This window comes from Phyllobates terribilis, unplaced genomic scaffold (assembly GCF_046119375.1).
Source record: "Phyllobates terribilis strain yellow unplaced genomic scaffold, ASM4611937v1 Scaffold_21__1_contigs__length_20361869, whole genome shotgun sequence".
Lineage (NCBI taxonomy): Eukaryota > Metazoa > Chordata > Amphibia > Anura > Dendrobatidae > Phyllobates > Phyllobates terribilis.
In genome coordinates, this window is record NW_027362781.1 from 434,362 (window position 1) to 459,169 (window position 24,808).

Here is a 24,808-nt window from a genome sequence, read left to right on the forward strand (position 1 = left end):
GTGGAGCTAGGCAGTGCAGTCTGGTCTGGAGTCGAACCTGTGAGAAGCTGAAGTTCAGTGCTGTCTGAGAAGAGTTACCTCAGGGGACAGAGCCAGTTCCAGCTCTTGCAGGTGTTAGCCTGCAGTGCAGCGCAGTCCAGACTCGCCTAGCTCAGGTTAGTGAGCCCAAGGCGTGCCGACGCCATAAGAGCGGTGAAGCGCGGCAAGCTGCCGTTAGTGTGTGTAGCCTAGTGAGGGCCTCGAGCGAGGTCGAAGGCGAGTGGAGAGTGAGTAACATAGAGGGCAGAGGAGCTTAAGCAGCTGACCCCGAAGCATATACCGGACACCGGGTCCGAGCTTACAGGGATCTCTATGACCCAGTAAAGCACAACCGGAATCCCTGGAGAACTACAGGTCCCAGGAACACCAAAGAGCTGATACGTAACAGAGCCAGGAAACGCATAGACCCCGCAAGCTGGGAGCGTGTACTTCAAGAGAAGGCCCTACCACAAAGTCAGCCGGTGCAGGACAGAGACAAAGTTAGGCCTAGCTCCAGGCAGGTCAGAAACTACTACGCAAAGGCAAGAAACAGGAGGCCCTATATCCGCTCTCTTGGGAGGATCCTGAAATGCACCCTTCACCCTACAGTGCTCCGAGACGTGCCTGATTTCCCATCAGTAAAAGGTACTGAAGAGAACTGTATGTTTGCCTGTCTTTCCATAGGCCCGGCTGGGCCTCCCTGTCCTGCATTCCCCCTTCATACGCTGCCCTGAGGCCTAGCTCCACCTGTGGGGAGCTGTTCCATCAAGCTGCCTTATCACCGGCCTCAGTGGGCTGCCGCAGCGCTGGTGCTTCTCACCAGATACCACAGGTGGCGTCACGAACTTTTATATAATTATAAACCCCTTTTAAAAGAGAGGCCCAGGGTACGGCCCCGGGAGCCGACTACCGCGACATCCCCCCATAAACCAGAACAACTAGGCCCGGGCGCCGAGTCATCCCCATCCTCTGGGATATTCATCTCTTGCGTCGCTTGCGTCCTACGTCAGAGCGCTCACTGAGGCTCCTTCCAGGACCTGGCGCTTCCTGGTATGACTTCGAGGCGTGGGGCGTGTCCAGGGCTTCGCGCGCTTCAGCAGGTACGCCTCTCAGTTTCCCGCGGTTACGCCCTTCTTCCCGCTCGGCGGCACAACAATGGCGGCAATCTTTCACCACAGTTAAATACACAGTTTTTATTAAAGGCGCACAGTACCCGGTGGCAACGTGCACAACACTCCGTTGTTGCAGTGGGCACGGGATCCTGTTCGTGATGCCAGGAAGAGATGACGCGCCCAGGGTGTTGGGGGACGACTCGGCGCCCGGGCCTTGCTGTTAGATTTGGGGGATGTCGCGGTGGCCGGCTCCCGAGCCCGTACCCTGGGGTCACTCTTAAAAGCAAAGGAATGGGGGAAAAGGTATATGGGATAAGGGAAAGTTCGTGACGCCACCCATGGTGTCTGGTGGGAATCACCAGCGCTGCTACAGTCCTCTGAGGCCGGTGATCAGGCAGCTTAGTTGGTGCGGCTCCCCACAGGTGGAGCAGGGCCTCAGGGCAGCGTAGGAGAGGGGATGCAGGACAGAGGGGACCCAGCCGGGTCAGGAGAAGAATAGGCACACTTACAACAGTTCACTTCAGTACCTTTACTGGTGGTGTTTCAGGCACGATCCAGGGCTCTATAGGGTGAAGGGTGCATTTCAGGACTCTCCCCAGTGAGCGGGTGTGGGGCCTCCTGTTTCTTGCCTTTTCCTGATAAGTTTATGACCTGCCTGAAGCTAGGACTAACTTGGTCTCTGTCTCGCACCTCCTCACCTGGTGGTAGGTCCTTCTGAAAGAGATCACACTCCCTGGTCTCTTGGGCCTCTGTGATTCCTGACCCTGGGCTAACGGTCAGCTTCTGGTGTTCCTGGGACATATAGTTGGCCAGGGGTTCTGGTTGTTTCTGCTGGTCCTAGAGATCCTTGCAGACACGGACCCGGTGTCCAGTAAATGGTTTTGGGGTGAGCTGGCTAAGCTCCTCTGCCCCCTATGTTGCTCACTTACTCCACTTGCTTTCGGCCGCGCTTGGGGCCCTCACTAGGCTTCACACTGGCAGTAGGCCTCGCTACTCTTCACCGCTCTTATGGCGTCGGCACGTCGTAGGCTCACTAACCTGAGCTCACTGAGTCTGTGCTGGACTGACTTTCTCACAGGCTTCACTCTCTGTGGACTCCAGCCTTAGACTAACTGCCTAGCTCCACCTTCCCTATTTATATCCCTAACGAGCTCCCTCTGGTAGTCTGAGGTGGAAGGTGGAGGTGTGTGAATGCTATGAGGGCCTCTTGTGGAGGAATCCGTCCATGCACCCTTCTAGGATCTTTGTCACCAATGCATAGCAGGGCGCCACAATCTCATGAGCTGTCATGTGCCCCTAACAACCGTGGGCGGATCCGAGATAACCAGTTAAATATCACAGTCGATCACTGGCAGTGGCATTTAACACACACCTGCCAGAGGCTCGTCACAAGACACACCCATAGGCGCCCCTGTCATGTGATTGCGGGGTGCCAACGTGTTGTCATGACAGCAGGGGGTCTGCAGAAGACCCCCGTGGCTGTCATTGTAGATCCCCTGTGGCCGGCATTCATAGGAAATTGTGATTTCTGCTATACATAGCAGTGCTGAAGCCCTGCTATGTGTAGCTTAGGTGAAAAGATTATTGCAGCTTCAAGTCTCCTAAGGGGGCTATTGCAGTCAGTAAAAAGTAAAATAAAAAAAGTAAAAAAAAAAATAAAGGTTTAAATCACGCCCTTTTGCCCTATTGAAAATAAAATCATTAAAAAATATACACATATTTGGTATTGCTGCGTTCAGAAATGTCCTATCTATCAAAATATAAAGTAAATTAATCAGATCGGTAAACGCCGAAATGAGAAAAAAAATCTAAACTCCAGAATTATGTGCGTTTTTTTTGCCTCTGCAGCTTTGCAATAAAATAAAATAACAGGCGATCAAAACATTGTATCTACCTCAAAATTATATAACTAAAAACGTCAGCTCAGGGCGCAAAAAATAAGTCCTAACCTGGCCCCAGATCCCGAAAAATGGAGACACTTCGGGTCTCGGAAAATGGCAAAATAAGCGATTTTTTTTTTCTTTTTTCTTACAAACTTCTGATTTTTTTTCACCATTCAAATATAAAAGAACCTATACATGTTTGGTATCTATGAACTCGTACTGACCTGGAGAATCATAATGGCCGGTCGGTTTTAGCATTTAGTGAGCATGGTAAATAAAAAGAACAAAAACAAAATACAATTGTGGAATTGCACTTTTTTTGCAATTTCACCACACTTGGAATTTTTTTCCCGTTTTCCACTACACGATATGCTAAAATAAATGGTGTTAATCAAAAGAACAACTCGTCCCACAAAAAAGAAAGGTACATTGACAAAAAATAAAAAACGTATGGCTCTGGGAATAAGGGGAGAAAAAACGAAAGGGCTGTACCCTTCTCTGGAAGTCCCACATATAATAATGTAGCAATGGTGTGAATGCTTGAGAAGGCTCAAAAATAATGTGTCTCTTCCAAGCCCCATTCATGGTGGGGGTCTTCCATGCGGACCTCCTGTGACCCGTGGATAGGTGATAACTTGCAAAGTTAAAATTAACTAATGCAAGCATGATTTCAATAATGATGTTAGATTTAACATTTCAGAGTAGTCTGTTCCTAATTATAAATATGCTGTATTAGCCCCACTAATAGGATCTTAGACAAGTCTTTTCCGAAAATGGATAGCAGGTGATTGATGCATTTTTGTAGAAAAAATCTGTAAAAAAAATCTTATTAGACATAGAAGCAATGAATGAAAAGTGGTTTGTATGAAGAGCTAAGTTATAGCCTGTCAGCCCGTCTGTTACAGAATGGCAGTGATGTTTATGTTCACCGCTTTTTCACTTTAGATCCCCTGGTGGGAAACCCTCAACCAGGAAAGACAAGAAGAAACGTTCACTTAATGATCCCACAGACCCTGCAGCCATTATAGCCAAAGCCTGGAAGCATAAGTTTGCGCACAGAAATGGTGATGACGCTGTCAATAAAGAAAATAGATCTCATGACGAGTCTTCGTTCTCCAGCCCCAATGGTACTGTTTGTAAATCTTACATGACTGACCAACCAAAAATCAGGCTTATGAAAGATCATGAATGGGAGGTTTGTTGCTGGATCTTTAAAGGGTTTATCCAGGACTATTTTATCTTTTTACTATAAGCCTAAAAACTGACAGGCAGGTTGTTACTAACAGAGGCAACTACCTGCCTGTTGTATCCGGCGCCTGCTCGGAGAGGTCACCGACCACTGTCACCAGCGATTCAGCTGCTACAAGTCAACAGAGCAGCTCTTCTTCTTCCAGGCTGCTCTGTCGACGGGGCATTACTGCCGATGTTAGGCAACTTGTGAGTCGGCTGCCAATCAGCATGACGTCGGTGACGCGCCCCTGGGGCAATGGGGTACTCGGCAGCCGGGCCTATGGATGCTGGTGGGGGATATGTCACAGTGGCTGGCCCGGTCCGTGGCCCAGGGCGGTCAACCAAAAAGGGGATAGTAACTTGGATAGGAAAAATAAAAATAAAGTAAATAGTTCGTGATGCCACCTGTGGTAGCTGGTAATGATTACCAGCGCTGCTGCAGACCTCCGGGGGGGTGATGGGATGGTAGCTGAGGTGTTTCTGCTCCCCACAGGTGGAGCAGACCCCCGGGGCAGTGTGGAGTTTGGTGGGTGGTGATGCTGGGGCTTGTAGAGTGGTATATGGGTATTGTAATATGTCACCACATTTAAAGTATTAAGATAAACGTCCCTGACGCGCGTTTTGCCGGGGTTACCGGCTTTTTCTAAGGGCCCATATACCACTCTCTGTCATGCTGTGTGCCGTCGCTATCTCACTCCAATTTCCACTCTGCCGGCTTAATATATAAAGTGGCATTGACCACGTGCAGATAACCTGCACGCCACCTGAGTGAGAATGCTGTGGGGGAGATAGGGTGCTCTGACCTCCATGTGCTTAAGCTAATGATACAAACTGGCGGTTGACCACATCCTTAATCTCTGTAATTAACAACAGTGATTGTAAGCAGACCATCCGCACACAGCCAGAACGAACACGCTGCGGGAGAGACAGAGCACTATTATCCCTAGGGGCATGATTTAGTAGACCAGCGGTATTAACCGCTTACATTACCCATATGAGATTAATGCTTGGCTCTTAGATGTAAGCTCAGCCATAATAGCTGTTGCTTTAATGCCACCTGTAGCAGTGAGATTGAACAAGCATAACATTTATATCTCCCTATGCAATACTCTTACTAATTTACTTACAGCTTAGAGAATGTAAGAAGCCACAAGAGGCTCACTAGTGGAGAATAAATGATCACTCCTCACATTTCAACGGTATCCCGTATATGGAATCAATAATAACAAAATTATCTGACAGAGAGGGTTGGGATATTTGGGATATACAACTTATAATACCCAGCCAACAATTATAGGGACATTGGCTGTGGACAATTTATCTCTGTGTCCTCACATTTAAAATAGGAACTTTTGGGCTATAACTGCATAAAATTATATAGTAGTAGCCCTATATACATCCTTAGATGTATGATAATTCATTTACAAATAACTTTTTATTAAACAAGAGTTTTTAATTATACTAATAAAAGCTAAATTTTATTCACACATCTTTCCTTTCTTCATACCCTTTCCAATTTATATTAGCTATTTGAATCAGTGGTGACCACTAGTGTGAATTTTGACCATTATTCTAATCAGTATTCTATGTAATCTGGGTATAAAGGCACCCTGTAGGCGCGGACCCGGTGTCCGGTTTGTATCTTCGGGGTGAGTCTTATGATGCTCCTCTGCCCCCTCAACTCCTCTCTCCATTCTCCTCTTGCCTTCGGCCACACTCGGGGCCCTCAGAACTCTGCAGCAGACACGCTGCGTCTTCGCTGCTCTCAGCGTCAGCACGCTCTCAGACTCTGTCTCAGTCTGACTCCTTACTAACTGAACTGCCTGGCTCCACCCTCCATAGATATATCCCTAACAGGCTTCCTCTGGTGGTGTGAGGTGGAAGGGTGGAGGTGTTTGTATGTAATGAGGGCCTCTTGTGGAGAAGTCCGTCCATGCACCCTGGATCCTGTGGTACCTGTGCGCAGCAGGGTGCCACATCGGCAGTCACGATCCATCAAGAGACCAGAGCGGAAGAGAAGCCGCTGCTCTGTAGACATGATATCAGCAGAAGCCGCTGAATCGCTGTGACCGCTCTGTGTCAGCAGAGATTGGTGCCAGGCACAACAGGCAGGCAGTTAGCAACTATCTACCTGTTAGTTCTTAGGTCAATACTAAAAAAAAATAAATAGTCCTAGATAACCCCTTTTAACATTATATACTTGCCAGCAATTATCTATTGTGTGACGTGGTCATAAGACTAAGTAAACTGAGTAACCTGGTCTATTACTGTATAACAAGGTCTATTACTGTATAACATGGTCCTTGACTGTATAACATGGTCTATTACTGTATAACATGGTCTATTACTGTATAATATGATCTATTACTGTATAACATGGTCCTTGACTGTATAATATGGTCTATTACTGTGTAACATGGTCCTTGACTGTATAACATGGTCTATTACTGTATAACATGGTCCTTGACTGTATAACATGGTCCTTGACTGTATACCATGATCTATTACTGACCAGTGATAAATGGGGTTGTCCGTGCTTTTATACTTTTTTATTTGAAATATGGTTTCTAATGTTGGGGGCACTAGCTACAGGTATAGACCCTAATTGCTCTATAGGGGTTGTCCATCAATAAAGACAATTTTTTTTTATTACTTAAATACATGCATTTTTAGCTAAAAATAATTTTTTGTAATTGGATTTGATTAAAAATTTTGCACCGTTTGCCTTTTGTAGTCTCTATCTTGCACTGTCTAAGAATCCATCAGTGAGCTTATTATAACAGTTCAATAGGAGAGAACTGTTATAACAAGAGAAGGAGAGTAACTTTTTTTATGTCTTTTTCTGACCTCATCTCAGCTGGTTTAAGACCACTGACCACATCAAAGTTGAATGTGCAGGGAAACAAATAGTCTCTAAAAGCCAAATGGTGCAATATATTTAATGAAACCAAAATGCACAAAATATATCTTTAAGTCCACATAGGTGTAACATGCACCAATTGGCAGAATGGGGAATTTTTTATCCCCAATGGTGAACTTTTATCCCTATTACAAAATATGTGCCGCAGGTCAGATGCATGACCGCTGGGAGTCTACCGAAAAAAGCCGAGCAGCCACCTAGGGAATGAATGGAGCAGCTGTCAAGCATGTGCCTTTGCTGAAGCATTTGTCATCGAAACCAAGTTTTTACACTGTTGAAACAACATAGTAAAAAAAACATAGTTCTTATAGATGCTATATAACCCTTTTAAGGCAACCCATATACTCTAAAATCTAGACCTTTATTGGGTAGAAGTGTTTTAACTAATTGAATCGTTGACTGATCCTTCACGATTTTCCCAGTGTATATATGAATGTATATCTGTTTCTAACTTTTCCTATGTTCTTCACTTGTAGTTTGGGCGCCACCTGCTAAATCCTATTAGGAAAATAACACAGAAGGAAATTACAAGAAAGCAAGTCCATGTCTGAGTTGATGGACATGTTTCAGAGGTTTTTGGGAAAAGCATGTGAAAATTTGACAATTACTCCGAATAGCCTAATGTAACAAGCTGCTCCTCTTTTTTCATTTATTCCTTAGGATTGCCATTGGAAGGTTTATCTTACTGTACAAGTCTCATGGTTCCACCGTAACACGATTCGTTGGGCAATTTCAACATATATTTTTTTAATTGCTTAAAATAACATTTTGATAAGTACTATTATTAAGTGGCTAAATCATAAATGTTTGGGTCAGCTTCCACCAGCCAGAAGAAGGTCCTTTGTGCTCTTCTACAACCATAATGCATACTTACTCTTTAGTCCTCACACACAGTCTCATCTTTTGGTGTGATACAACACTCCGGTATGCTCGGTGGTCAAGTTCTAGTGGCTACTGTACCACGGCAGGAGACACTTGGGCATGGGTCCTATTCCATATCAGAAGGTCATACATGAGGGAGCACACAAGTCTAGGTACACTATAAACCTGCAGCAAAAAAATAGAGGAGCAGACCAATGACTCTATTAGACCCAGACTTCATTGAAGTGACATCATAACCTCTGCTTCTTTATTCCCCAGGTTAGAGCAGTAACATGGGATCCCATGTTTTTCCAATTTCTGGATGTCTTGACAGAGGCACAACCAGATATTTATGTCATATGTTATGGATATGTCACTTTTCTCAGTTCCCTTTTACCATGACACAAAGTAATGCTACTAGTTTTGTAACATACTGGGGCCATTCATTATTTAACTCTGGTCTATCAAATGCTATTTCCCGGCTGCTTTATGCAATATAGCTACATAACACCAAAGGAGATAACAAAATTTGGTACATACTATACATAGTATTTTTTTTTATTAAAATGCAGTGTATTTGAGATTACAAATAATTTTTGGGTTTCATTGTTCACCGTTTGGCTTTTACAGGCTGTTTGTTTCCCTGCACATTCAACTTTGATGTGGTCTGTGGTCATAAATGAGCTGACAGGAGTTCAGAAAAAGACCGATTAATAAAGCTCTATAAACTCTCCCATTAAGACTTTTAGAAAGGGCTTACTGATGATTCTCAGTTAACTCATTCTGCAGCCAGCAGCAGACAGTGCAACTCAGAAGCAAATGGTACAATTTTTTTAGTAAACATAATTGCAAAAATGATTTTTAGCCTCAAATACATGCATCTAAGTAAAACAAAAAATACCCTAAATTGCAGACTATCCCTTTAATTAGTTTGGCAAGACTCTAAATGGAGATGGGGAAGGTGTAGTGTGAGTACATAACTAACCAGAGTAAAAGCCACATGCAGTTGATAAATATGTGTGGAAAACTCTTAAAATAGCAAAGGAAAGCCTGCATAGGAAAACCCTTCCATGGCAGGTGAAGCTTCATGGGTACTGTTATATGTAGACCGAGATGATGACATTTGAAGGTCCTGTTAGTTGCTGATTTTAGTAATGAATAAATACTGTGCGTGAAGAATTGCACTTAAAAGGAGTTCTCCAGGCATATAATAAAATTGTCCCCATCACATAATTCAAACGCAGCCCGTCCTAGACACGTGTCAGGACGGGCTTCATTCTGAAGAAACACTACTTCTGAGACCTGTGTCCCAACAGACAGGAGCAATATTGTAAGCACACAATACCTCTGTGATCCAAGGAAAAGGGTGTGACAAGAAGAAATCAATCTTCTGGGCTGACTGAGCACAGTCTCCACCCTTAGTCCCTTGTGCCCAGTCAGCCAAGAAAATTGATTTATTCTCTCATATGCAAATTGCCTCTTCAGAATAAAAGAGGACTTGTACTCTATAGCGCCACCTGTTGGAAGCAGCAATCCTACAAGTCATAATCAACCCTTTAACGAGTTGTGCAATATGACTTAGGATAAAAGCCAAATCAGAATCTCAATTTGCAGACACGGTGTTTCGGGCTGTTGGCCCTCATCAGTGCAAAGTATGAGTTCTGATTTGGCTAGGTGAGAGGCTCTGGACTGAGGTCTAAGGGGTAGCGTTTCTCCTTATGGAGAGTGACACACCAGCTCTGGCACGGCAAGGTAAGGAGGCTTATTCGCCGTGCAATTCTCTCACATACTTCTCCTCGGCTCACAGAGGTACATGTGCTTACGATACAGCTCCTCTGACATTGAGACACAGGTCTTTGGAACAGTGTTTCTTCTTCAGACTGCAGCCCATTTTGACGCGTGACTAAGACGAACTGCCGTTTGAATTATGTGACAAGGGACATATTAGTGCATTCTTGGACAAACTCTTTAAAGTGCATTACTTGCATTGTTAAATGCTGCCTTCTTATTCTCCCTCAAGCAGTCTGTTTTCTTTTTAGCATGTCCATTCTTGTATAGCTGATAAACCTGTGTTGGAAGGACAGACAGGTGACTGGACCGATGAAACATATGAATTCTTACCAGGTTTTGCTAGCTAAAAATCGATGGCTGTGTTCCATGCAAGAACCCATGCTTTTATATGCTTTTCCTTTTAAGTCTACGTTCCCACAATGAGTTTTTGGTGAGTTTTTGATGTTGCAGATGTGATTTTAACTTTTTCTAGGCTTTACATTTGCAATCAGGGAGAACCATGAGATGCTGCTTTGTTTTATCTGCTGCTCGTGTTCACAGGAAATGATGTACTTTCTGCTATTTAGTATATAGTTTTTAAAATAAATTTGTTTTCACTTCCAACTTCTTTTGACCTCTTTTTTCTTAATACATTAAGTGCAAAGTTTCCACCAAACCAAAGGAACAGAGAAATAGGCAATTACTGCTATGGTGTAGGTGTGAGCCAATGAGTGGCAAAAGGGTATTGATAGAAGTTGTCAGTCCAGTTTCCATAACACTGGCTAACACCACCTAAAGTAATAGCAATGCTAGATATTAATGATGGTAGGCGTGTGTCCAGTTTACATAATTCTGGCTCGTACAATGCTATGAAGTCTACTTCTACCGGTAGCAGCTATCTACAGTACTGGGTCAAAAGTTTGAACACACAAAAAAATCGCCCAAGTTTTCTGGATTTTTGATACATTCGTCTGTCCCTGGCCTTACTTTAATGGCCACTATACACATCCTTGGCATTCTCTCAAGACCTTCTTTAGGCATTCACATGGAACGGCTTCCAATAGTCTTGAAGGAGTTCTCAGAGGTGCTGAACACTTGTTGGTTGCCTTATCTTCACTTTTCTGTCCAACTCATCCAAAACCATCTCAATTGGACTGAGGTCCTTCTTCTTGGTCACATAGCTTGAAGTTTTTTTTGTTGTTTTTTTTGGGGGGGGGGACTGGTCATTGTCCTTCAGTCTGAATCTACAATGTGCCCATTGTAATAAGAACAATTTTGACCGGTTTTATTTTAATGGTGACATGCATCAGTCCAGTTTATAGAATACTGGCTCACAATGAGCTCTTTAAGCTGCTTGACAGCTGCCACCAAAATGTGAAGATCCTTGGTCTTCCGTGGGCATAACGCTACTCAGCCAACACAGGGTGAGGGTAAAACAGTGTGGCAATATTTTATTGAATCACAAAGTTGACATTAAACACATAGAACAGCCTCAGCAAATACCCAAGATGGTACAACATTGGTCACATGACCTTGTTGGCCTATTTAATCCTGCTCCGCCCTTCTGGCTTTGCTGGACTTCATTGTTTATCTACTTTCTAGCTAGCCTGTGCTCTGTATCTAACTCTGTTAGTTTGCTTGGTCTACGGACCTCTATGTTCTATATATTTTGTTTGTTCGTCTGTCTGCTACTATTTCTGTTAGGAGGTGTCCCATTTTCCTCCCAGTCCTTAGTACTTGTAGGGATTCCTTCCCCACATCTATAGGTCTCCGTACAGACTAGCTTAGGACTTTAGCAGGTCTGATCGCAGGATCAGGTCCCCTGTTACATCGTAGGGATTAAGCTGAGTTCTATCGTAGGGACAGATCTCCTCTCTTTCCTTAGCTCTGGTAGCAGAACATAACAGTAAGTCCAGCCCAGCAAATGCTCTAAGGAAAGATTTTTTCTGTTCCATCATGGTGTCGGTTCTGGATTTGGCTAAACACCTGCAGGGACTCTCTTTGGAGGTGACTGAGCTCCGTCAACACGTTAGTAACTGTCCTGGAGCACATTTCTTGGAGCCTAAGGTACGTTTGCCGGATTTATTTTTTGGTGAACACCGAGAATTTTTTTCATTTAAAAATGCTTGCTTATTGTATTTTCGTTTGAGACCCAAGTCCTCTGGGGATGATTCCCAGCGCATAGGGTTTATAATGTCACTTTTGCGCAAAGAGCCTCAGGAGTGGGCCTTTTCTTTGCAACCTAGTGATACATGCTTCAGTTCAGTGGATAGTTTTTTTTCTGCTTTGGGACTATTATATGATGATCCTGATCGTGTCTCATCAGCTGAGACTGAGTTAAGACGTTTGAGACAGGGATCAGGTAATGTGGAAAAATATTGTACTCATTTCCGTCGATGGTCTACTCAAACAGGGTGGAACGATTCTGCTCTGAAAAGTCTATTTCTTGCTGGGCTCAGTGAAAGGGTTAAAGACCTGCTAATTGCTTATCCTACACCTGAAGATTTGCAACAGGCTATGCAATTAGCTATACGGGTGGATAGGAGACTGCGTGCAAGGGTTAATGAGAAAGAAGCAAGACAAAAATATATCTCATACCCTACCATAATTATATATAAATGTAAAGCAAAATTGCATAATAAATATAGGGTACTTAGTGAACTATTTTTGATCAAAAAAAGTATACAAGCCGTCCCACCAGCGGCAAGGTGACCCTAAATTGGGACGGTACCTATACTGCCTATATTAAAAACCTTACTGTATATCAAAGTTGAAGTAATGCATATAAAAGGGTAGACAAATAGGACCGGGTCCCAACTCCAGACCACCTAGGCCCGTGGTAAGCTACATATATACCAATCAGCTCAACAAAGGGCATGCCACACCCTTAAATTGCACAGAATGCAAACAAGTCAAAAAACCAGACAATGTGAACTGAGGTCTAAGATGGCAGACATACAAGAAACAGAGGCATGTTCACACTAGCAAAAAAGAAGCAAGACAAAAATATATCTCATACCCTACCATAATTATATATAAATGTAAAGCAAAATTGCATAATAAATATAGGGTACTTAGTGAACTATTTTTGATCAAAAAAAGTATACAAGCCGTCCCACCAGCGGCAAGGTGACCCTAAATTGGGACGGTACCTATACTGCCTATATTAAAAACCTTACTGTATATCAAAGTTGAAGTAATGCATATAAAAGGGTAGACAAATAGGGCCGGGTCCCAACTCCAGACCACCTAGGCCCGTGGTAAGCTACATATATACCAATCAGCTCAACAAAGGGCATGCCACACCCTTAAATTGCACAGAATGCAAACAAGTCAAAAAACCAGACAATGTGAACTGAGGTCTAAGATGGCAGACATACAAGAAACAGAGGCATGTTCACACTAGCAAAAAAGAAGCAAGACAAAAATATATCTCATACCCTACCATAATTATATATAAATGTAAAGCAAAATTGCATAATAAATATAGGGTACTTAGTGAACTATTTTTGATCAAAAAAAGTATACAAGCCGTCCCACCAGCGGCAAGGTGACCCTAAATTGGGACGGTACCTATACTGCCTATATTAAAAACCTTACTGTATATCAAAGTTGAAGTAATGCATATAAAAGGGTAGACAAATAGGACCGGGTCCCAACTCCAGACCACCTAGGCCCGTGGTAAGCTACATATATACCAATCAGCTCAACAAAGGGCATGCCACACCCTTAAATTGCACAGAATGCAAACAAGTCAAAAAACCAGACAATGTGAACTGAGGTCTAAGATGGCAGACATACAAGAAACAGAGGCATGTTCACACTAGCAAAAAAGAAGCAAGACAAAAATATATCTCATACCCTACCATAATTATATATAAATGTAAAGCAAAATTGCATAATAAATATAGGGTACTTAGTGAACTATTTTTGATCAAAAAAAGTATACAAGCCGTCCCACCAGCGGCAAGGTGACCCTAAATTGGGACGGTACCTATACTGCCTATATTAAAAACCTTACTGTATATCAAAGTTGAAGTAATGCATATAAAAGGGTAGACAAATAGGACCGGGTCCCAACTCCAGACCACCTAGGCCCGTGGTAAGCTACATATATACCAATCAGCTCAACAAAGGGCATGCCACACCCTTAAATTGCACAGAATGCAAACAAGTCAAAAAACCAGACAATGTGAACTGAGGTCTAAGATGGCAGACATACAAGAAACAGAGGCATGTTCACACTAGCAAAAAAGAAGCAAGACAAAAATATATCTCATACCCTACCATAATTATATATAAATGTAAAGCAAAATTGCATAATAAATATAGGGTACTTAGTGAACTATTTTTGATCAAAAAAAGTATACAAGCCGTCCCACCAGCGGCAAGGTGACCCTAAATTGGGACGGTACCTATACTGCCTATATTAAAAACCTTACTGTATATCAAAGTTGAAGTAATGCATATAAAAGGGTAGACAAATAGGACCGGGTCCCAACTCCAGACCACCTAGGCCCGTGGTAAGCTACATATATACCAATCAGCTCAACAAAGGGCATGCCAGACCCTTAAATTGCACAGAATGCAAACAAGTCAAAAAACCAGACAATGTGAACTGAGGTCTAAGATGGCAGACATACAAGAAACAGAGGCATGTTCACACTAGCAAAAAAGAAGCAAGACAAAAATATATCTCATACCCTACCATAATTATATATAAATGTAAAGCAAAATTGCATAATAAATATAGGGTACTTAGTGAACTATTTTTGATCAAAAAAAGTATACAAGCCGTCCCACCAGCGGCAAGGTGACCCTAAATTGGGACGGTACCTATACTGCCTATATTAAAAACCTTACTGTATATCAAAGTTGAAGTAATGCATATAAAAGGGTAGACAAATAGGACCGGGTCCCAACTCCAGACCACCTAGGCCCGTGGTAAGCTACATATATACCAATCAGCTCAACAAAGGGCATGCCACACCCTTAAATTGCACAGAATGCAAACAAGTCAAAAAACCAGACAATGTGAACTGAGGTCTAAGATGGCAGACATACAAGAAACAGAGGCATGTTCACACTAGCAAAAAAGAAGCAAGACAAAAATATATCTCATACCCTACCATAATTATATATAAATGTAAAGCAAAATTGCATAATAAATATAGGGTACTTAGTGAACTATTTTTGATCAAAAAAAGTATACAAGCCGTCCCACCAGCGGCAAGGTGACCCTAAATTGGGACGGTACCTATACTGCCTATATTAAAAACCTTACTGTATATCAAAGTTGAAGTAATGCATATAAAAGGGTAGACAAATAGGACCGGGTCCCAACTCCAGACCACCTAGGCCCGTGGTAAGCTACATATATACCAATCAGCTCAACAAAGGGCATGCCACACCCTTAAATTGCACAGAATGCAAACAAGTCAAAAAACCAGACAATGTGAACTGAGGTCTAAGATGGCAGACATACAAGAAACAGAGGCATGTTCACACTAGCAAAAAAGAAGCAAGACAAAAATATATCTCATACCCTACCATAATTATATATAAATGTAAAGCAAAATTGCATAATAAATATAGGGTACTTAGTGAACTATTTTTGATCAAAAAAAGTATACAAGCCGTCCCACCAGCGGCAAGGTGACCCTAAATTGGGACGGTACCTATACTGCCTATATTAAAAACCTTACTGTATATCAAAGTTGAAGTAATGCATATAAAAGGGTAGACAAATAGGACCGGGTCCCAACTCCAGACCACCTAGGCCCGTGATAAGCTACATATATACCAATCAGCTCAACAAAGGGCATGCCACACCCTTAAATTGCACAGAATGCAAACAAGTCAAAAAACCAGACAATGTGAACTGAGGTCTAAGATGGCAGACATACAAGAAACAGAGGCATGTTCACACTAGGAAAAAAGAAGCAAGACAAAAATATATCTCATACCCTACCATAATTATATATAAATGTAAAGCAAAATTGCATAATAAATATAGGGTACTTAGTGAACTATTTTTGATCAAAAAAAGTATACAAGCCGTCCCACCAGCGGCAAGGTGACCCTAAATTGGGACGGTACCTATACTGCCTATATTAAAAACCTTACTGTATATCAAAGTTGAAGTAATGCATATAAAAGGGTAGACAAATAGGACCGGGTCCCAACTCCAGACCACCTAGGCCCGTGGTAAGCTACATATATACCAATCAGCTCAACAAAGGGCATGCCACACCCTTAAATTGCACAGAATGCAAACAAGTCAAAAAACCAGACAATGTGAACTGAGGTCTAAGATGGCAGACATACAAGAAACAGAGGCATGTTCACACTAGCAAAAAAGAAGCAAGACAAAAATATATCTCATACCCTACCATAATTATATATAAATGTAAAGCAAAATTGCATAATAAATATAGGGTACTTAGTGAACTATTTTTGATCAAAAAAAGTATACAAGCCGTCCCACCAGCGGCAAGGTGACCCTAAATTGGGACGGTACCTATACTGCCTATATTAAAAACCTTACTGTATATCAAAGTTGAAGTAATGCATATAAAAGGGTAGACAAATAGGACCGGGTCCCAACTCCAGACCACCTAGGCCCGTGGTAAGCTACATATATACCAATCAGCTCAACAAAGGGCATGCCATACCCTTAAATTGCACAGAATGCAAACAAGTCAAAAAAACAGACAATGTGAACTGAGGTCTAAGATGGCAGACATGCAAGAAACAGAGGCATGTTCACACTAGCAAAAAAGAAGCAAGACAAAAATATATCTCATACCCTACCATAATTATATATAAATGTAAAGCAAAATTGCATAATAAATATAGGGTACTTAGTGAACTATTTTTGATCAAAAAAAGTATACAAGCCGTCCCACCAGCGGCAAGGTGACCCTAAATTGGGACGGTACCTATACTGCCTATATTAAAAACCTTACTGTATATCAAAGTTGAAGTAATGCATATAAAAGGGTAGACAAATAGGACCGGGTCCCAACTCCAGACCACCTAGGCCCGTGGTAAGCTACATATATACCAATCAGCTCAACAAAGGGCATGCCACACCCTTAAATTGCACAGAATGCAAACAAGTCAAAAAACCAGACAATGTGAACTGAGGTCTAAGATGGCAGACATACAAGAAACAGAGGCATGTTCACACTAGCAAAAAAGAAGCAAGACAAAAATATATCTCATACCCTACCATAATTATATATAAATGTAAAGCAAAATTGCATAATAAATATAGGGTACTTAGTGAACTATTTTTGATCAAAAAAAGTATACAAGCCGTCCCACCAGCGGCAAGGTGACCCTAAATTGGGACGGTACCTATACTGCCTATATTAAAAACCTTACTGTATATCAAAGTTGAAGTAATGCATTTAAAAGGGTAGACAAATAGGACCGGGTCCCAACTCCAGACCACCTGGGCCCGTGGTAAGCTACATATATACCAATCAGCTCAACAAAGGGCATGCCACACCCTTAAATTGCACAGAATGCAAACAAGTCAAAAAACCAGACAATGTGAACTGAGGTCTAAGATGGCAGACATACAAGAAACAGAGGCATGTTCACACTAGCAAAAAAGAAGCAAGACAAAAATATATCTCATACCCTACCATAATTATATATAAATGTAAAGCAAAATTGCATAATAAATATAGGGTACTTAGTGAACTATTTTTGATCAAAAAAAGTATACAAGCCGTCCCACCAGCGGCAAGGTGACCCTAAATTGGGACGGTACCTATACTGCCTATATTAAAAACCTTACTGTATATCAAAGTTGAAGTAATGCATATAAAAGGGTAGACAAATAGGACCGGGTCCCAACTCCAGACCACCTAGGCCCGTGGTAAGCTACATATATACCAATCAGCTCAACAAAGGGCATGCCACACCCTTAAATTGCACAGAATGCAAACAAGTCAAAAAACCAGACAATGTGAACTGAGGTCTAAGATGGCAGACATACAAGAAACAGAGGCATGTTCACACTAGCAAAAAAGAAGCAAGACAAAAATATATCTCATACCCTACCATAATTATATATAAATGTAAAGCAAAATTGCATAATAAATATAGGGTACTTAGTGAACTATTTTTGATCAAAAAAAGTATACAAGCCGTCCCACCAGCGGCAAGGTGACCCTAAATTGGGACGGTACCTATACTGCCTATATTAAAAACCTTACTGTATATCAAAGTTGAAGTAATGCATTTAAAAGGGTAGACAAATAGGACCGGGTCCCAACTCCAGACCACCTGGGCCCGTGGTAAGCTACATATATACCAATCAGCTCAACAAAGGGCATGCCACACCCTTAAATTGCACAGAATGCAAACAAGTCAAAAAACCAGACAATGTGAACTGAGGTCTAAGATGGCAGACATACAAGAAACAGAGGCATGTTCACACTAGCAAAAAAGAAGCAAGACAAAAATATATCTCATACCCTACCATAATTATATATAAATGTAAAGCAAAATTGCATAATAAATATAGGGTACTTAGTGAACTATTTTTGATCAAAAAAAGTATACAAGCCGTCCCACCAGCGGCAAGGTGACCCTAAATTGGGACGGTACCTATACTGCCTATATTAAAAACCTTACTGTATATCAAAGTTGAAGTAATGCATATAAAAGGGTAGACAAATAGGACCGGGTCCCAACTCCAGACCACCTAGGCCCGTGATAAGCTACATATATACCAATCAGCTCAACAAAGGGCATGCCACACCCTTAAATTGCACAGAATGCAAACAAGTCAAAAAACCAGACAATGTGAACTGAGGTCTAAGATGGCAGACATACAAGAAACAGAGGCATGTTCACACTAGGAAAAAAGAAGCAAGACAAAAATATATCTCATACCCTACCATAATTATATATAAATGTAAAGCAAAATTGCATAATAAATATAGGGTACTTAGTGAACTATTTTTGATCAAAAAAAGTATACAAGCCGTCCCACCAGCGGCAAGGTGACCCTAAATTGGGACGGTACCTATACTGCCTATATTAAAAACCTTACTGTATATCAAAGTTGAAGTAATGCATATAAAAGGGTAGACAAATAGGACCGGGTCCCAACTCCAGACCACCTAGGCCCGTGGTAAGCTACATATATACCAATCAGCTAAACAAAGGGCATGCCACACCCTTAAATTGCACAGAATGCAAACAAGTCAAAAAACCAGACAATGTGAACTGAGGTCTAAGATGGCAGACATACAAGAAACAGAGGCATGTTCACACTAGCAAAAAAGAAGCAAGACAAAAATATATCTCATACCCTACCATAATTATATATAAATGTAAAGCAAAATTGCATAATAAATATAGGGTACTTAGTGAACTATTTTTGATCAAAAAAAGTATACAAGCCGTCCCACCAGCGGCAAGGTGACCCTAAATTGGGACGGTACCTATACTGCCTATATTAAAAACCTTACTGTATATCAAAGTTGAAGTAATGCATATAAAAGGGTAGACAAATAGGACCGGGTCCCAACTCCAGACCACCTAGGCCCGTGGTAAGCTACATATATACCAATCAGCTCAACAAAGGGCATGCCACACCCTTAAATTGCACAGAATGCAAACAAGTCAAAAAAACAGACAATGTGAACTGAGGTCTAAGATGGCAGACATACAAGAAACAGAGGCATGTTCACACTAGCAAAAAAGAAGCAAGACAAAAATATATCTCATACCCTACCATAATTATATATAAATGTAAAGCAAAATTGCATAATAAATATAGGGTACTTAGTGAACTATTTTTGATCAAAAAAAGTATACAAGCCGTCCCACCAGCGGCAAGGTGACCCTAAATTGGGACGGTACCTATACTGCCTATATTAAAAACCTTACTGTATATCAAAGTTGAAGTCTGCAATCTTAGACCTCAGTTCACATTGTCTGGTTTTTTGACTTGTTTGCATTCTGTGCAATTTAAGGGTGTGGCATGCCCTTTGTTGAGCTGATTGGTATATATGTAGCTTACCACGGGCCTAGGTGGTCTGGAGTTGGGACCCGGTCCTTTTTGTCTACCCTTTTATATGCATTACTTCAACTTTGATATACAGTAAGGTTTTTAATATAGGCAGTATAGGTACCGTCCCAATTTAGGGTCACCTTGCCGCTGGTGGGACGGCTTGTATACTTTTTTTGATCAAAAATAGTTCACTAAGTACCCTATATTTATTATGCAATTTTGCTTTACATTTATATATAATTATGGTAGGGTATGAGATATATTTTTGTCTTGCTTCTTTTTTGCTAGTGTGAACATGCCTCTGTTTCTTGTATGTCTGCCATCTTAGACCTCAGTTCACATTGTCTGGTTTTTTGACTTGTTTGCATTCTGTGCAATTTAAGGGTGTGGCATGCCCTTTGCTGAGCTGATTGGTATATATATAGCTTACCACGGGCCTAGGTGGTCTGGAGTTGGGACCCGGTCCTATTTGTCTACCCTTTTTTATGCATTACTTCAACTTTGATATACAGTAAGGTTTTTAATATAGGCAGTATAGGTACCGTCCCAATTTAGGGTCACCTTGCCGCTGGTGGGACGGCTTGTATACTTTTTTTGATCAAAAATAGTTCACTAAGTACCCTATATTTATTATGCAATTTTGCTTTACATTTATATATAATTATGGTAGGGTATGAGATATATTTTTGTCTTGCTTCTTTTTTGCTAGTGTGAACATGCCTCTGTTTCTTGTATGTCTGCCATCTTAGACCTCAGTTCACATTGTCTGGTTTTTTGACTTGTTTGCATTCTGTGCAATTTAAGGGTGTGGCATGCCCTTTGTTGAGCTGATTGGTATATATGTAGCTTACCACGGGCCTAGGTGGTCTGGAGTTGGGACCCGGTCCTATTTGTCTACCCTTTTATATGCATTACTTCAACTTTGATATACAGTAAGGTTTTTAATATAGGCAGTATAGGTACCGTCCCAATTTAGGGTCACCTTGCCGCTGGTGGGACGGCTTGTATACTTTTTTTGATCAAAAATAGTTCACTAAGTACCCTATATTTATTATGCAATTTTGCTTTACATTTATATATAATTATGGTAGGGTATGAGATATATTTTTGTCTTGCTTCTTTTTTGCATAAATACAATTTAATAAAGCATAGGATAAAACAACATAAAAATAATTTAATAAAGCATAGGATAAAACAACATAAACACAATTTAATAAAGCATAGGATAAAACAACATAAATACCATTTAATAAAGCATAGGATAAAACTACATAAATACAATTTAATAAAGCATAGGTTAAAACAACATAAATAAAATTTAATAAAGCATAGGACAAAACAACATAAATACAATTTAATAAAGCATAGGATAAAACAACATAAATACAATTTAATAAAGCATAAGATAAAACAACATAAATGCAATTTAATAAAGCATGGGTTAAAACAACATAAATACAATTTAATAAAGCATGGGTTAAAACAACATAAATACAATTTAATAAAGCATAGGATAAAACAACATAAACACAATTGAATAAAGCATAGGATAAAACAACATAAATACATTTTAATAAAGCATACGATAAAACAACATAAATACAATTTAATAAAGCATAGAATAAAACAACATAAATACAATTTAATAAAGCATAGGATAAAACAACATAAATGCAGTTTAATAAAGCATACGATAAAACAACATAAATACAATTTAATAAAGCATAGGATAAAACAACATAAATACCATTTAATAAAGCATAGGATAAAACAACATAAATACAATTTAATAAAGCATAGGTTAAAATAACATAAATAAAATTTAATAAAACATAGGACAAAACAACATAAATACAATTTAATAAGGCATAGGATAAAACAACATAAATACAATTTAATAAAGCATAAGATAAAACAACATAAATGCAATTTAATAAAGCATGGGTTAAAACAACATAAATACAATTTAATAAAGCATAGGATAAAACAACATAAACACAATTTAATAAAGCATAGGATACAACAACATAAATACAATTTAATAACGCATACAATAAAACAACATAAATACAATTTAATAAAGCATAGGATAAAACAACATAAATACAATTTAATAAAACATAGGATAAAACAACATAAATACAATTTAATAAAGCATAGGATAAAACTACATAAATGCAGTTTAATAAAGCATACAATAAAACAACATAAATACAATTTAATAAAGCATAGGATAAAACAACATAAATACAATTTAATAAAGCATAGGATAAAACAACATAAATACAATTTAATAAAGCATAGAATAAAACAACATAAATACAATTTAATAAAGCATAGTATAAAACAACATAAATGCAGTTTAATAAAGCATATGATAAAACAACATAAATACAATTTAATAAAGCATAGGATAAAACAATATAAATACAATTTAAAAAAGCATAGCATAAAACAACATAAATACAATTTAATAAAGCATAGGATAAAACAACATAAATGCAGTTTAATAAAGCATACGATAAAACAACATAAATACAATTTAATAAAGCATAGGATAAAACAACCTTAATACAATTTAAAAAAGCATAGGAAAAACAACATAAACACAATTTAATAAAGCATAAGATAAAACAACATAAATACAATTTAATAAAGCATGGGTTAAAACAACATAAATACAATTTAATAAAGCATACAATAAAACAACATAAATACAATTAAATAACGCAAAGGATAAAACAACATAAATACAATTTAATAAAGCATAGGATAAAACAACATAAATACAATTTAATAAAGCATATAATAAAACAACATCAATACAATTTAATAAAGCATAGGATAAAACAACATAAATGCAGTTTAATAAAGCATACGATAAAACAACATAAATACAATTTAATAAAGCATAGGATAAAACAACATAAATACAATTTAAAAAAGCATAGGATAAAACAACAAAAACACAATTTAATAAAGCATAGGATAAAACAACATAAACACAATTTAATAAAGCATAGGATAAAACAACATAAATACAATTTAATAAAGCATGGGTTAAAACAACATAAATACAATTTAATAAAGCATGGGTTAAAACAACATAAATACAATTTAATAAAGCATAGGATAAAACAACATAAATACAATTTAATAAAGCATAGGATAAAACAACATAAACACAATTTAATACAGCATTGGATAAAACAACATAAATACAATTTAATAAAGCATAGGTTAAAACAACATAAATGCAATTTAATAAAGTATAGGATAAAACAACATAAACACAATTTAATAAAGCATAGTATAAAACTACATAAATACAATTTAATAAAGCATAGGATAAAAACACATAAATACAATTTAATAAAGTATAGGATAAAACAACATAAATACAATTTAATAAAACATAGGTTAAAACAACATAAATACAATTTAATAAAGCATAGGATAAAACAACATAAATACAATTTAATAAAGCATAGGATAAAACAACATAAATACAATTTAAAGAAGCATAGGATACAACAACATGAATACAATTTAATGAAGCATGGGTTAAAACAACATAAATTCAATTTAATAAAGCATAGGACAAAACAACATAAATACAATTTAATAAAGCATAGGATAAAACAACAAAAATACAATTTAATAAAGCATAGGATAAAACAACATAAATACAATTTAATAAAGCATAAGATAAAACAACATAAATACAATTTAATAAAGCATAGGATATAACAACATAAATACAATTTAAAAAAGCATAGGATAAAACAACATAAATACAATTTAATAAAGCATAGGATAAAACAACATAAATACAATTTAATAAAGCATAGGTTAAAGTAACATAAATACAATTTAATAAAGCATAGGATAAAACAACATAAATACAATTTAATAAAGCATAGGTTAAAACAACATAAATACAATTTAATAAAGCATAGGATAAAACAACATAAATACCATTTAATAAAGCATAGGATAAAACAACATAAATACAATTTAATAAAGCATAGGTTAAAACAACATAAATAAAATTTAATAAAGCATAGGACAAAACAACATAAATACAATTTAATAAAGCATAGGTTAAAACAACATAAATACAATTTAATAAAGCATAGGATAAAACAACATAAATACAATTTAATAAAGCATACGATAAAACAACATAAATACAATTTAATAAAGCATAGGATAAAACAACATAAACACAATTTAATAAAACATAGGATAAAGCAACATAAATACAATTTAATAAAGCATACGATAAAACAACATAAATACAATTTAATAAAGCATAGAATAAAACAACATAAATACAATTTAATAAAGCATAGGATAAAACAACATAAATGCAGTTTAATAAAGCATACGATAAAACAACATAAATACAATTTAATAAAGCATAGGATAAAACAACATAAATACAATTTAAAAAAGAATAGGATAAAACAACATAAACACAATTTAATAAAGCATAAGATAAAACAACATAAATACAATTTAATAAAGCATGGGTTAAAACAACATAAATACAATTTAATAAAGCATAGGATAAAACAACATAAATACAATTTAATAAAGCATATGATAAAACAACATAAACACAATTTAATAAAGCATAGGTTAAAACAACATAAATAAAATTTAATAAAGCATAGGACAAAACAACATAAATACAATTTAATAAAGCATAGGTTAAAACAACATAAATAAAATTTAATAAAGCATAGGACAAAACAACATAAATACAATTTAATAAAGCATAGGATAAAACAACATAAATACAATTTAATAAAGCATAGGATAAAACAACATAAACACAATTTAATAAAACATAGGATAAAACAACATAAACACAATTTAATAAAACATAGGATAAAACAACATAAATACAATTTAATAAAGCATACGATAAAACAACATAAATACAATTTAATAAAGCATAGAATAAAAC

At 38.3% G+C, this 24,808-nt stretch overlaps 1 protein-coding gene across 1 annotated transcript in view; it reads left to right on the forward strand.

Annotated features, from left to right (window-relative positions):
• Window positions 1–7,986, forward strand: part of LOC141176265 (mitochondrial fission regulator 2-like) — an 84,039-nt gene extending 76,053 nt beyond the window's left edge. The window contains exons 7-9 of the mRNA XM_073660226.1: window positions 3,959–4,140; window positions 6,153–6,160; window positions 7,640–7,986. Coding sequence (XP_073516327.1) covers window positions 3,959–4,140; window positions 6,153–6,160; window positions 7,640–7,714 — 265 coding nt within the window. The 3' untranslated portion in view covers window positions 7,715–7,986. The remainder of the gene's footprint in view (window positions 1–3,958; window positions 4,141–6,152; window positions 6,161–7,639) is intronic.
• The last annotated feature ends 16,822 nt before the right edge of the window (window positions 7,987–24,808 follow it).